The sequence below is a fragment of the Centruroides vittatus genome, unplaced genomic scaffold, assembly GCF_030686945.1.
Source record: "Centruroides vittatus isolate TY-2023 unplaced genomic scaffold, ASM3068694v2 contig_299, whole genome shotgun sequence".
NCBI classification, from domain to species: Eukaryota; Metazoa; Arthropoda; class Arachnida; order Scorpiones; family Buthidae; genus Centruroides; species Centruroides vittatus.
In genome coordinates, this window is record NW_027121909.1 from 1,091,333 (window position 1) to 1,104,909 (window position 13,577).

At 26.9% G+C, this 13,577-nt stretch overlaps 1 protein-coding gene across 2 annotated transcripts in view; it reads left to right on the forward strand.

Annotated features, from left to right (window-relative positions):
• Window positions 1-814, forward strand: part of LOC136972619 (PTB domain-containing engulfment adapter protein 1-like) — a 46,932-nt gene extending 46,118 nt beyond the window's left edge. For both annotated transcript variants that reach the window (XM_067267204.1, XM_067267205.1), the window contains exon 13: window positions 302-814. In XM_067267204.1, coding sequence (XP_067123305.1) covers window positions 302-376 — 75 coding nt within the window. In that variant the 3' untranslated portion in view covers window positions 377-814. The remainder of the gene's footprint in view (window positions 1-301) is intronic.
• Window positions 815-13,577: the final 12,763 nt, after the last annotated feature.

Consider the following 13,577-nt stretch of genomic DNA (forward strand, 5'->3'; position numbering starts at 1 on the left):
AATTAGCAGTAGAACAATCTGTGGATGAAACTAACATTTTGTGTGATATAGAAGATGTAGTTTGTTTTTTGTAAAAAGTAATTTATATTTTATATATGATTTATCATTTTATAATTTTTTTGAACTTACTAGATCAATAAGTGATAGAAATAATTTTTCAGTGTTTTGGGAAATGTGATGTAATTTCAATTTTGACACATATGACTTGGCAGTGCTACATGTAGCTGTGCCAAATGTCAATCTTTCATGAATATATGTAAACATGTTGACAAATATTAATAGTTTTCTATATTTTTTTAAGGATGGATTCAGTCAAGGACTTAGTTTTGGTGTTGATGATTTTGATTTTGCCACTTTGGATTCAAAAGGAAATTAGGTGTGAAAATACAAATACTTAAGAAGGTGAGAATAAAAACAAGCTGGAAATAATTGAACTGCATATTTGAAACATATACATATATAAATACATATATATATATTCTACTGTATTATAATAATTTAGGAATTAAAAAATTTTATACTATTTTTATATACCTATTAAATATACCATTAAAAAATGAATTTTAAAAATTAATAACTTGTCATTCATGAAGTTTGTAAAGTACATTTCATGCTATGGATAAATTAGCTGAATTGAAAAGTTCTTGTTTTTAGAGAATTTATCATGTAATAAGTTGTCTTGCAGATTGGAATGTGTTGGTTCTACATTCTATATAAACTGTAAATAAGTAGAAAGTATGAAATGTGAAATAGTGCATATATACATATTTTATTTTAATGAAAAATAAATTCATGAAAATAGTAAGATTACAAATTTCTAGAAATTTAATTTTTTTTATGTATAACAATTCCATTTTTTGTTTTTAATTAATGAAAAAAAATAACAGAATTTGCATTCACTCATGTATTTTTTTATACATGTGAAATAAAACAATTTATTTCGATCTTAATATTTATAAGATACATGGAATTTTGTATAGATAAGAGTAATTTATTTTTAATTTACATTCAGAATATTATAGTGCCAAAACAAATATTTTCAAAAAGAAAAGAAAAAAAAAAACATAGAATATTTTATTATATATTTGTCAACATGGACATTAATCATTAACAGGACACTTATACTGGTGTTAAGCATTTACGCAAGAATGAGGAATTCTTGTGTAAATGCTTAACACCAGTATAAGTGTCCTGTTAATGATTAATGTCCATGTTGATAAATATAAAATAAATTAAATAAGGACAGTAAGGCAATAATAATTATAGAATATTTTAGTTTAACAAATAACATAATTTTATTTTGTAATTATAAGATAGAAACTACTGTACTTAATAAAATGTATTTTAACAGTTGAGACTACTATATAATTTTTGTTGTTATTAAAAGCATATAAGGCTGAGTTTTATAGTATAAAATGTTCTCTTTATTACTTCATTAAAAAATTAGTCGTCAGAGTTTGTTAGTATCTCTCTACTATTTCATGCATAATATAAATGAAATACAGTATAAAGATACTTTATCATTTAAAATGATTCAAATTCAACTCCATTCTTTTTAAAATTATCAATTTTCAGAAGAAAATTAATGAAATATAATAAGAATTGTCTGAGTTTAAATGATTACATAAAAAAAATTTACCAAGCACCAACATCAAATCAGTGCTCAATATATTGATTATTGAAGAATAATATCTTCCTTTATATAGTTTTCAGAAAATGTTCAATATAATAAAATTAGAAAAAAATAAATCAAACATTTTAAAGAAACACACAAACATTTTAATTAAATTTTAAACTATTGTTAATTACTAGAAAAACTTAAATACAATCTGTATTAGAAGATATTTTAACTCTCTTCTTAACTACACTGATAAATTATATTTTAATAAGGTGAATTTCCTTTCAAAGACAAACTAAACAGTGATTATTTTGCCAAAGTACTTTATTTCTCTATGGTGCCATCCTGTACAAAATGCATTTTAGACTCTTAAGTCCTTATCAGTTGCTCAGTGGCACCTGTACAGTAATTTTTTTTTAAATTTCCTTTAAATTTATAATTAAATTTTAAAATTATAAAAATATTTTAAGTGTTAAAATTATTTCTTAATATATTTGTCTATCTTACCTTAAAATAGATTTGTTCATTTAAGCAATAATTCCATTCGTATAAAATATGAACCTAGCTCATAAAGTCCAAAGACTTTCTATATAATATAAAAGTGTATATAATCTTAAAAATTCCAAAATATATTCTTCCAAGTTCCTTTCACATTAAACAGGAATAGAAATTTTTTTAAAGAACTAATATTACTATTTGTTAAATATTTAGTTTGGTATGTGTTGGATGTTGTTTAATAATTAAATTATCAAAAGTATTTTATATCTTAATGAGAAATTAATTATTGTGATATCATCACAATGCCAGGCTGAAATTTTTAATCATATTTTTAATTTATTTAATTTAAAATATATGCTCTACCTCAAATTAGTAGTGGCTTGTCCCTGTACATCATACTTTTCCTTTAACAATAGTCATGGCAGTCGTCTATCTAACATCTTTTGGGGAAAATTTTTGAATTGAAATGATGTGACTTCCAGTTTGCATCAGAAGTTCATATGTAGTTAATTGGGGTCTCCTGCTCCAAAGATTTTCATATCTTCTCTCATCTATCTTCTTTCATCATCTAACTCTATTCTCAAGGTTAATAAAAGACAGGCAGACAGATGGATAGACAGTGGGAATTTATAGGTCTATAATTTTTTCAAATTGCAGTCCAACAAATTTTCTTCTATCTAGAACTTACTTTCTTTGAATATTTATATATTACTCCTCTCCACCTTGTAGGTACTTAAGAGCTTTTTGAAGGCCCACAATGGTTGACTGAATTGTGAGGGACAGGGCCAAACATATGGGACAGACCATATAAGAATTTTTTTGAACTGCCTGGATTTGATTCTGGGTCTCTAAAGTGGTAGGCTGATACCCTAACTGCAGCCATCCAGTCAAATAAAGTAATACCTGTGTAGACTGGAAAATTTGTGGATGGAAGGTTCCATTTTGGACAGGTTTTACTGCACTTGTATTTATTAATCTCTCTCATCTGTAAAATTTTAGAGTTAATATTTGTGTAGATGATATTATTGAGAGAGAGAGTGATTATTTTAAATTATTTCAAAAAACTATGAAATAACTTAATGATAATTTAATACCTATTATACATTTATAGTACTGTGAAGATTTTTCTTTCTTATAATTAACAATAGTAGTTTGGTAGCTAAAATAGAAAGATTCCTATACTTATATCATAAAAATTTTGGATATAACAAATTGAATTTTCATTTTTCTCTTGCCAGTGTTCAGTATAAAAAATTTAGAATAATATAATGCTTTATTTCTTTTTTATTGTAATTTTCAAAATTATTTTAATAATGATAAAAAAAATATATATATACAGAAAAATATTCCAACAATAAAAGAGCTATCATTTTTTGTCTTCAAATGTGCTGATTAGTACAGTTAAAACATAGTGTAGTATAACAACAAGCAGTGTAGCAGAATTTCTTAAAAATATTGAAATTATGTAGATGTACTTAATAAAACTATTTTATATAATAAAACTCATAAAGATAAAAACAGTTGTAAATATAAGATTCATGGGCACTGTATTGCTGTTAAACTATTTAATTGTTTTAACTACTGTAGTTGTTAAAGACATGGCACAAATATTACCTTTTTAATGATCTGAGTTAACTATATGAAAATTATAAAATCTAAATGCTGGAAACATTTAAAATTTCATAGCTTCTTGTATTGATTTTACATACAATGTATATCAAATTATCAGCCAATTTATTCATAGCATATAAATGTATCTTAATGGTATATTCCACATATTTTCTGAAGTTTTAAATTTCTCTAAAATTAACAGGAGGAAATTTTTAAAAATTATTTAATGATCTATTTAATACTAATAGAAGACATATATTGTTTAGATTAAAATAATAGCACACTAAAAATTTAATTCTATTAATTACCAAAATATTTGAATTAAAAAATTAATCCATTACAAAAGTACCAAAAATTATATATATAAAATAAAGAAAAAGTATGCATTTCTATTTTGCATTTTTTAATTAAAATGCAATTACAATTATTTTTTTAAATTGATTAACTTGAATTCAACTCAAAGTGTACAGAAAAATTGCAATAGTTTTAGGCTATTTGTGATGCCTATTTGATACATAAATTTTTATTTTATTGTAAGAACACATTTGATCAATGTACATTTTAATGTAAATTTAAAAGGGGATAAACTTAAATATACAGAGATTATAAATTTTACTTCATATATAAATATTATGTGGACTGTAAAATTTCGACTATTTCTATATAATTTACTTTTGTGTATTTTGTATAGTAAAGCTTTGTTAATACAAAAAGTTTTTTCAATTTGAAAATTTGTATTTTTAAAAATGTACTGCATTTCTTTGGATAAAGTCAAAGCAGCATATTGTTGCTTGAAAATAAAAGTTATTGACTGTTATATTAATGTATTAATTTATTTGCATATTTTAACATAAAAAGAACATTACTATACTATAACATAATTCACAACACATTTCAGATTTCAATTAAAAATATGTTCATTTATTATAATGTTTGAGTAAAAACACATTTATTTCAATTGTACAGTACCTTTTTGTTTTTGTAAGATATGCATTATCAGAAAAATCTGAGAGTGCACACAACACACTATTTTACTTTCTTGAGATATCAAAGTTCAATTTGCAAAGTCTCAGAATTTCATGACTGCTAAGTAGTCAGTCAATTTAAGCACTGTAAGTCTAGTTTTAAATATGTTTATTATTATTAATTGAAACATTTTCTTTTGTCTTACCATTGATTAGTCTTTACATAAAATATTGTTATAAATTGCAACTCTCCTCGGTATTGCAAAGTGCTTAAGTATGAAATACTAGGATTGGACTACTATAGATCAGATGGAGCATTTAGTACATAATAAAATCAAACAATTAAAATACACTCCATTCCAATTTGTTCAGACACTTGATTTTACCAATTTTAATAAGCTAGAGATGAAGAAATGTTCTCTAGTTTACCAAATAAAATTTGTTACACAATGTTTTCTATTGGCTGACAATACTACTGACAATGATTACAATTGAGCATTTTTATTTATATAAAAAAATATATGGAAAATTTAAATTGCAGGAATTCATATATGCATTTTTTCTAAACAGATGTAGTTCAATAATTAAATGATTGTTGGATAATCAAAATTTCATTGTATTCATGAATACAATGAAATTCTATTTATTTTCCTCATGAGGAAAATAAATAAAACATTGTCAATACTGGGGATCAGGAACTTCACAGATAAATGAAAAGACAGTTAATGGAAGTGTTCTAAAAATTAACACAGCATTAAAGATGTATTTCCAACGTAGATACAAAATGTAAAATAAAAAAAGTGCCATAAAACAAAAGTTCAAACACACATTCAAGTTTAATTTTTAAAGTATAATCAGTGATTCTTAGCCTTCACAAAAGTATCATTGCAAATTTTATTCAAAAGCAGCACATATGTTGACTTTGCTCCTTCCTTCATCTCAAACCATATGATGTACTTCACAGTTTCAGCTTATGATAATTATAGTGTGTATTTGTCGTCAATTTCTTTGTCTTTCTCATTTTAACACTAGTTTGCCACTTAAGTGACCAGCATCTAGTGACAAAACGAATAGAATAATGAGGACTAGAAATGTGCTGCTGTTACTATCATATAATTACAGGCAGTTGAGTTGATATACTCCAGTGACATGATGGTTAAGTTTCATTAATCATTTTTGATCTGGTTACAAAAGTATTAGTTTAAATTTTTGATTTTTTAAAAATAAATGAAAATTATCAACCACAAAAAACTACAAAATATTTTAATATCACATCTACCAAGAAGTGACAACTGAAATGGGCATTTGTTTTTATTTACTGTAAAATCTTCAGGAAAACAAACCAGTGAATTAATAGCTTTTTCAAAAAATGCTCCATAACAGTAAAATTTTAAAAAGTATTAAAACAACAATCATGTTTTTGATTGAGCACCTTTCTCACCAAGATGTAATGCTACATACAACATATAATAATACAAGAAATATACAATATTTTATTAAATGTTTTTACTAACTTAAGCCTTAACATAAATAACTGGTTTATCACCCCAGTGAATATGAATGAACACATAATTTCTTAAATTTATCATATATTTAAGTTTACAAAAATATTTTACAATAATTAAATATGTATATAATACACCCAAATGCATTTCGGACTCTAAAATAGTCCTTCTTCAGTTGGTGTTTCAATTAAACTTGCAAGATAAAAATACATAAGAGTTATATTAAAAGGCTGAGATAACGATGAAGACATCATAATTAAGAAACTGGTGTTATATCACAAGTGCTGTATAATAAATTCTATCTTTTTCATGTTTTCTATAACTAAACCAGCCATAGAGGGTTCTACACAATTGATTACAATCAGTTACAAACAATAAGGTAATGGACACAATACTTACAATTGATACTTTTGAAGGATTGACTGAAACATTACACCATATAAAAAGAAAAATAATATGCATTTTTACAATCAAATCCTGGAGAAATAGCGAATATAAAAATTTGCATGTATATACACCAGTTTACATTAATCTATTTTCACTAATAAAATTTGTCACATAATTAAAAGACCATCTCTCATTTTTTAATTTCATAAAAATGAATGAAATAATAATATAACAGTAATCAAATAAATGTCTATTATTTCAAATTATACAATATTTATCACGTGTAATAAGAGACAATTTTATTATTTATTTTTTTACAAAATATCTAAAAACATACACGATCTTATATTTTTGAAATAGTACAAAATATTAGAAAAATTTTTAAAATTTTTTAAATTAAAAACTGTTGCTATTACATCATCTATTCATTGTTTTAACATCATTTTTACAGTTTTAACGGTTTTTACTAAATTTTAAATCTATGGTATGCTGTTTTCTATAATGCCACATGGGAAGGAGCTTTCAGTGGATGAAATTTATCAAATTTTGTACTATTGTGGTTCAGGGAAGTCAGAAAGAGAAATAGCACAAGTATTAATATGTTATGAATTGCTATTTTAGATCTATTTATCAAAAGAAAGGAAATTTATGCAAGTAAAAGCGATCAGGACGTAAGAAATCCCTGAGTAATCGAGATTGTAGAAGAGTGTTTGGGCAAGCCACCAGGAATAATATGTCTATCAGGGAAATATCTTGTGAAATGGACAATAAAGTATCACATACAACAATTTGGAGTTGTCTGCAAAAGAATCCTATTGTTAAATATTCAACAATAAAAGCTGTTCCAAAACTAACTCTCTCTCTCACAAAATAGTTTGACTTGAATGAGCCAAAAATTTCATGTCCTGGAAAGAAGAATGGAGAACTATCATATTTTCTGATGAAAAGAAGTTCAACTTGGATGGACCTGATGGGCAGAATTGTTACTAACATGATCTATGCAAAGAGCCAAAGGAATGTTTTAGCTGGCAAATGAGAGGTGGTTCTGTAAAGTTTTCGGGTGCATTTTCTTTTTTGGGGAAAGTTGACCTTGTTAGAATTTCTGATAGACTTAACTCAGTAAATGATTACTTAAAAAATATATTGATATTTTTCTACCATTTGGACCCCATCTTGGTGGTAATAATAGGATATTTCAAGAAGGTAATGCCCCTTGTCACAACTCAAGTGCCATGGTTTGAAAATGGCACTTGAGTTGTGACAAGGTGGTTTGAAAAAGAAAATATTAAAGTTTTGCCATGGCCATCAAGAAGCCCAGACTTGAATCCTATAGAAAACCTATGGGGTATGCCATAAGAAAAGTGTATGCAAATCATTATAAATATTTTCATGTAAATGAACTAAAGTTGAAATTATGAGCCTGGGATGAAATAAAGGAAGAATTACTTCAGAAATTAGTTAATTCTATGCAAAATAGAGTTTATATTATTTTAAAAAGGGAAGGTCCAATTGGTTATTGATTGATTACTTTTTTATAATGTACAGTACATCTCTCATTTATAGTGTCGTCATATTTTTGAAACATGACATTTTCAAATATTTTAAAAAAATATAACACACACAATTTTATTAATTATTTCAGTGATAAATATTGTATAATTTAAAATAATATTTATTTGATTACTGTTATAATAATGATTATTTCATTCATTTTTATGAAATTAAAAAATAAGAGGTTGGTCTTACAATTATGTGACAGACCTTATAATCATACCAACCTTCATATATTTTTACACCCAAATTATCATTAATTCTTTCTTTTTCAACTTTTAAAATTTCAATATGTTCATAATGTTTACATTTATTAATATTTGTTTCAAATTTTATGGGTTTATCAACTAAATAAATATAACAATAAATTATCCAAAAAAAGAATTTATTGTTAATTTCATCTTCAATTTCAAATTTTATATTATCATCTAGTTTGTTAACCATCCTTAATAAACTATTAGAATTTCTTTCTTTGGTATATAGATTATTGTTTTATTATATATAATATCTATTATAAAATATAAGTAATATTAAAGAAATTAAAAGTGTGTTGATGTCAAGGATACTCAAATCAGCCAATTTTGGGCCAATTATAGACCCCATCAATATATGTTTTTTGAATAAAGTATTTTCCATTAAATTGAAAATAATTATTTGACAAAACAAAACATATTAAGTCAATAATCCATTCCTCACAATCAATTTGAGGGCATTAACTATTCTTTCGTTATTTACACTGGGATACCCATTCTTTACATCTAATGATAACATTTTATATTTTCCTTCCATTTTAACCTCTTTTAAGCCATTCAAAAATTCTTCTGTACTTTTTATATTATTTTTTGAATTGTTTAATATTTTTAACTTTGATTTAATAAATGTTTCTAAATTATGGTAAAATATAGACCACTCATTGATATAAAATATTATATTAGGGGTTTAGTTTCACACAAACTTTATGTAACTTTTAAATATTTCCTGTTTAAACTCATTTTATTGCCTTTCCTTGTAATATTAAAACAGGGCTTTTTAAACTGTGGGTTAACCTAAAGTCGTCACAACTGAATGTGGGGTTTCAAAAATTTGACGTCAGTAAACAATCTTGTACTATATATTTGTGAAGTGGCATTATTTTCAGTATTGACAATTATAAAATCAAACTCTGAGAAGTGATGAAGATATCCTGCAGCATAATAAAATATTCAGCCAACATTTAAATTTATATAAAAATAGACAAGTACAGGTACTGTACATCTATCCTAGTATGCAAATTTGCTTTTAATAAATGGTAAAATAATGTATATCAAAGAATTGTTTTGACTTATTATCAGGTATGTGAATAAAATCATTTACTATTTTATATATCTACTGGGGGTTACATAATTTTCTCAGGTAAGAGTGTCATGAACAGAAAAAATTTAAGAAGTCCTGCTTTAAAACAGTCCCCAATGGTGATTTGATATTGTTTCAAACTAATCCTGATTAAGGTTTCAGCCTGTTACTCAGGGACCCAAGTTTTGAGTGTCATATCCTCAAATTATCTTGGAAAATCTAGCTTGGATATATTGAGGCACATCCTCACCACATCGGATTTATGACAACCCTGAAAAAAAGCTTTCTTAACGAATAAGTATATGCAAAATAATTTAATTGAATTGCCATCTGTTTTAGCATATAACAAGAATACAATATTATTTTTTTTTGCCTTACCAGCAATGAGATGTTTTTATGCAAGCCTATCATAGGTTATCACCTACAATGTAGGCACTTGAATTGTAAGGAACAGATGTGATATTTGGGTCAAAAGATTTGATTTACATCCTACTGTTATAAACAGGTTTGAGCTATTTTTACTACAGCTTTAGCTGGCCATCAAAAATTTAGTTCTCATATGTAATCATTGGTTTATGAAACAGATAAAGTACAGAATAGGACAGGACAATGAAACTCACGCAACGTACAATATTATTGAATCTGAAGTTTACTAAATGCATTATATTATGGCATAATAATATACTTTTGAATTTTAAAGACTGAAGGTCAGTAGAAAACAACAGTAAATTTCAATCATTTTGGCTTAATATTACATTGTATTGTTATTTTTAAAAACAAATTTTACATTTATAAATTACAGGACCTATTAAGTGTGCAACTTTTTGTTTGTATTTTAGACTTTGTGAAGGATTTTTAAGACATTTTGTACATAATTTTTATTCCAAAATCTCAATATATTGTATTAGTGACCACTAGATGAATAAACTTTGTATTGGTAAAATGGTTTAAAAGAAAATCCTTTATATAAATCAGGCCTGGCCAACCCAAATTGTTTTGCAGGCCACTTTGATCATGCATAACATTACATTGGGCCACAATTTAGGCAAACATGCTTTTAAAAAAGTAAAACAAATATAAAATGAATAAGATTTTATTGTTATACCAAGAGTTCATACTCGTGCATTACAACAATGACACGTGCAAATTTTCATTTATTTAATTGTTTTGGTATACACATAAGGGAAACAAAAGTTTTAATAGATATATATCACTTAGCGGGCCACACAATTTAATGTGAAGGGCCGCGGGTTGGCCAGGCCTGATATAAATCCTTCTTTTTTTTATAGTTACATCATTTATTAACTAGTAACCGATGGTTCATTGCTTTCTTTAATCCAGAAAAAGATTACAAGCTCTCTCTTGAAATTCCTGATGGTCATAATAGATCTCATTTATTTACACATTCAAAATATTGACAAAAGTTAACATTTTCCTTAATCACAAAAATGAAAAAAAATGTTGTTTGGGCACTTTTCAATTATACGGTAAAACCATCTTATTTTGATGTCGGATAATTTGAAGTTAGTCCCCAGCCAAGAGAACAGAATTTTGCATATATTTTAGTTTTATTGTATGCATATTTCAAAGTCATTAACTGGTCCAATGACCTGCCGAAACATTGTTTTAATTTAAATTTTCCATCATGTTAGGTGTTTATAAGAAAGTTTTCATGCCCAAATGGCAGTTTTGGTTTTGCCAATTATAGATTTATTGGATGTCTGTTCAAGGTCATTTTATATGTTATTTCTTCCATAAAAATAAATTCTTCATTGATATGTTTGGAACTACTGAAACAATAGATTCTTGCAAAAAATATCCAAATTAATTAAATGCCAAAGTCCATTAAATACATGTGCATATTCACAACAGAATGCATAATAGACAGTGTGTCCATTTTTAGTCTAGACTTAAAATTGTAGAGAAAGCAGAATCCATGCAACTTAAAAGCAATAATTTGGCAGAATTGTCCACCTGTATGTACGGTTTTTACTTTGCTGGTTGATAAGGAATCTCCACTTCTATTTCATAGTGTTCTAATGCACAGTGACTAGTTAAAATCAATAATAAACCATATTTGTTGTTGTGAGGCTCTGGACAGGTTTGAACTCTCACTAAAATTCATGTTAAAATATTTTTGAAAGAAAAAAGAAGCTAGAAATAATTTTTTGTTTATGAAAAATGCAATGCAAACATTTAAATAGTTGACCTTGGAACTTAATTCTTCTATCTACAGTTACGATCAAATTAAATTCAATTTTCACTCATCCTGCAATCTAAGTTGAGATCTTGTTACACTTATCAATGAATGACCAACAAGGAAAAGTGACCAATCCTGAATTTCAAGGACATGATGGCTTCTTCTCTTGAAAATTCCAAGTGTAGGACTAATTTGTTTGTGTTGAGTGCCTATCTTTGTCTCCATTTCCCTTCCACAGATTGACATCTTTCCCCTGTGGATGATCTGAAGGATCAGCCACATCATCCTGGAGTCATCAAGACATTAAGCATCCCTGGTTCACGAGTGAGAGTTCCTTCATTCATTCGAACTATCATGGAAAGAAGAGGAAGACCCAGAGACTGCCACTGACTTTGAATTTCTATGATCATAGAAATCTTGTAAGCTCCTTTCATATCAAATGGTTTCTTGTAACCATAGAGTCTGTCTCAGTGCTGATTGCACCCACATTAGGGTTTATACAAAAACCGACTTTTTAAAAAACCGGTTTTCGAATCTCAACTTTTCTACAAAACCAGTTTTTGAATTTTTGCCCAAAAAATGGAGATAAGGGATATTTACAACTTATAAATATTAAATAAATGAAAAAGTTTTAAAATAACATTTTAAAAATATAACAAAATAAAATCGATTAACATTTACACAAAACAAAAGAAATGCTAGAACATCACATTTAACTATAAAATTTACTCTATAGAAAACCATGAAGGAAAACAAACAACAATGAATTCCTACAAAATATTATTTTATTTCTTATTTTTCATAAGAAAATATGATTTTAGAAAGCAAAGAACGTCTATAGATCTATTGCTCAACCCTGTCCTTATTTTCCACAGAAAATTGCCAGAGATAGAAAAAACTCTCACACTTGTTACTGAGCTGGGTTTAATCATCTTTAAAGCATTAAATAAATCTTAATTTTTTGTTCTTCTGTTTGTACCCTCTAATACTAAAAACTCTTTCTTTAGTGTCTTAGGGCTAGACGAAGTAACTTTTTCAAGTTCTTGAAGATATTTATGTGATCGATCTCGTGCAACCCAATTTTGGGGATTTAACTCATGAAGGGATGCTTATAGAGGTGACTTCTTGCTCCTATAGCTATGCTCTACAGCTCTGATAAGGTCCCAACCATCTCATTTAGAACTTGAATTGTGCAGAATTGGATGCTTTTTAGGCATAAAGGGGATTTCTTTTGTTTTGTAGTTAGTTTTATGAAACAGTACTTAACAATATTCCTGTTTTATGCCAGAGACGATTTTGTGTCAAAATGTTGATTTTTTAAAACATACTCAAATAATTAATTAATTAATTTTAAAGTGTATGCCTAAAAACCAGTTTTTTACTTGGAAAAAACTGGGTATAAAATTATACAAATTTCTTCAAAAAACCAGTTTTTCAAAACTGGGTTTTAAAAACCGACAAACCCTAACCCACATATGACCCTTTTGATCCTTCATTCATCCCGACCACATTGCACCCCCTTTTGATATTCTCACATTATTGGAAATCATCTTACCAGAATGTTTTACAATTTAACTGTCCTCCAATTGGCTAGAATGTTTGTGAACTGCTAATTTCAAACACAGCCTGAAGTAGAAAATCCACCTGCAAACCAGTTGCAGAAACTGATCCATGCAATTTTAGAATTGTGAAATGATGCCAAAACAGAAAACTTGCAGTTGCAATAAGTAACTGCATCACAAAAGCTGATTGTGTGCCAAATAGATAAGTTTAAGTCTCATTAAGATCCCAAGTCCAAAAATGTGAAAATCTTGGAAAGTATGGTAATCGGTCAAAAAATGACTCCCTCTGTTACAAGCAAAATGCAACAACATGAAGAAAGCTTCCATTGTTTCAATAATGGGAAGCTT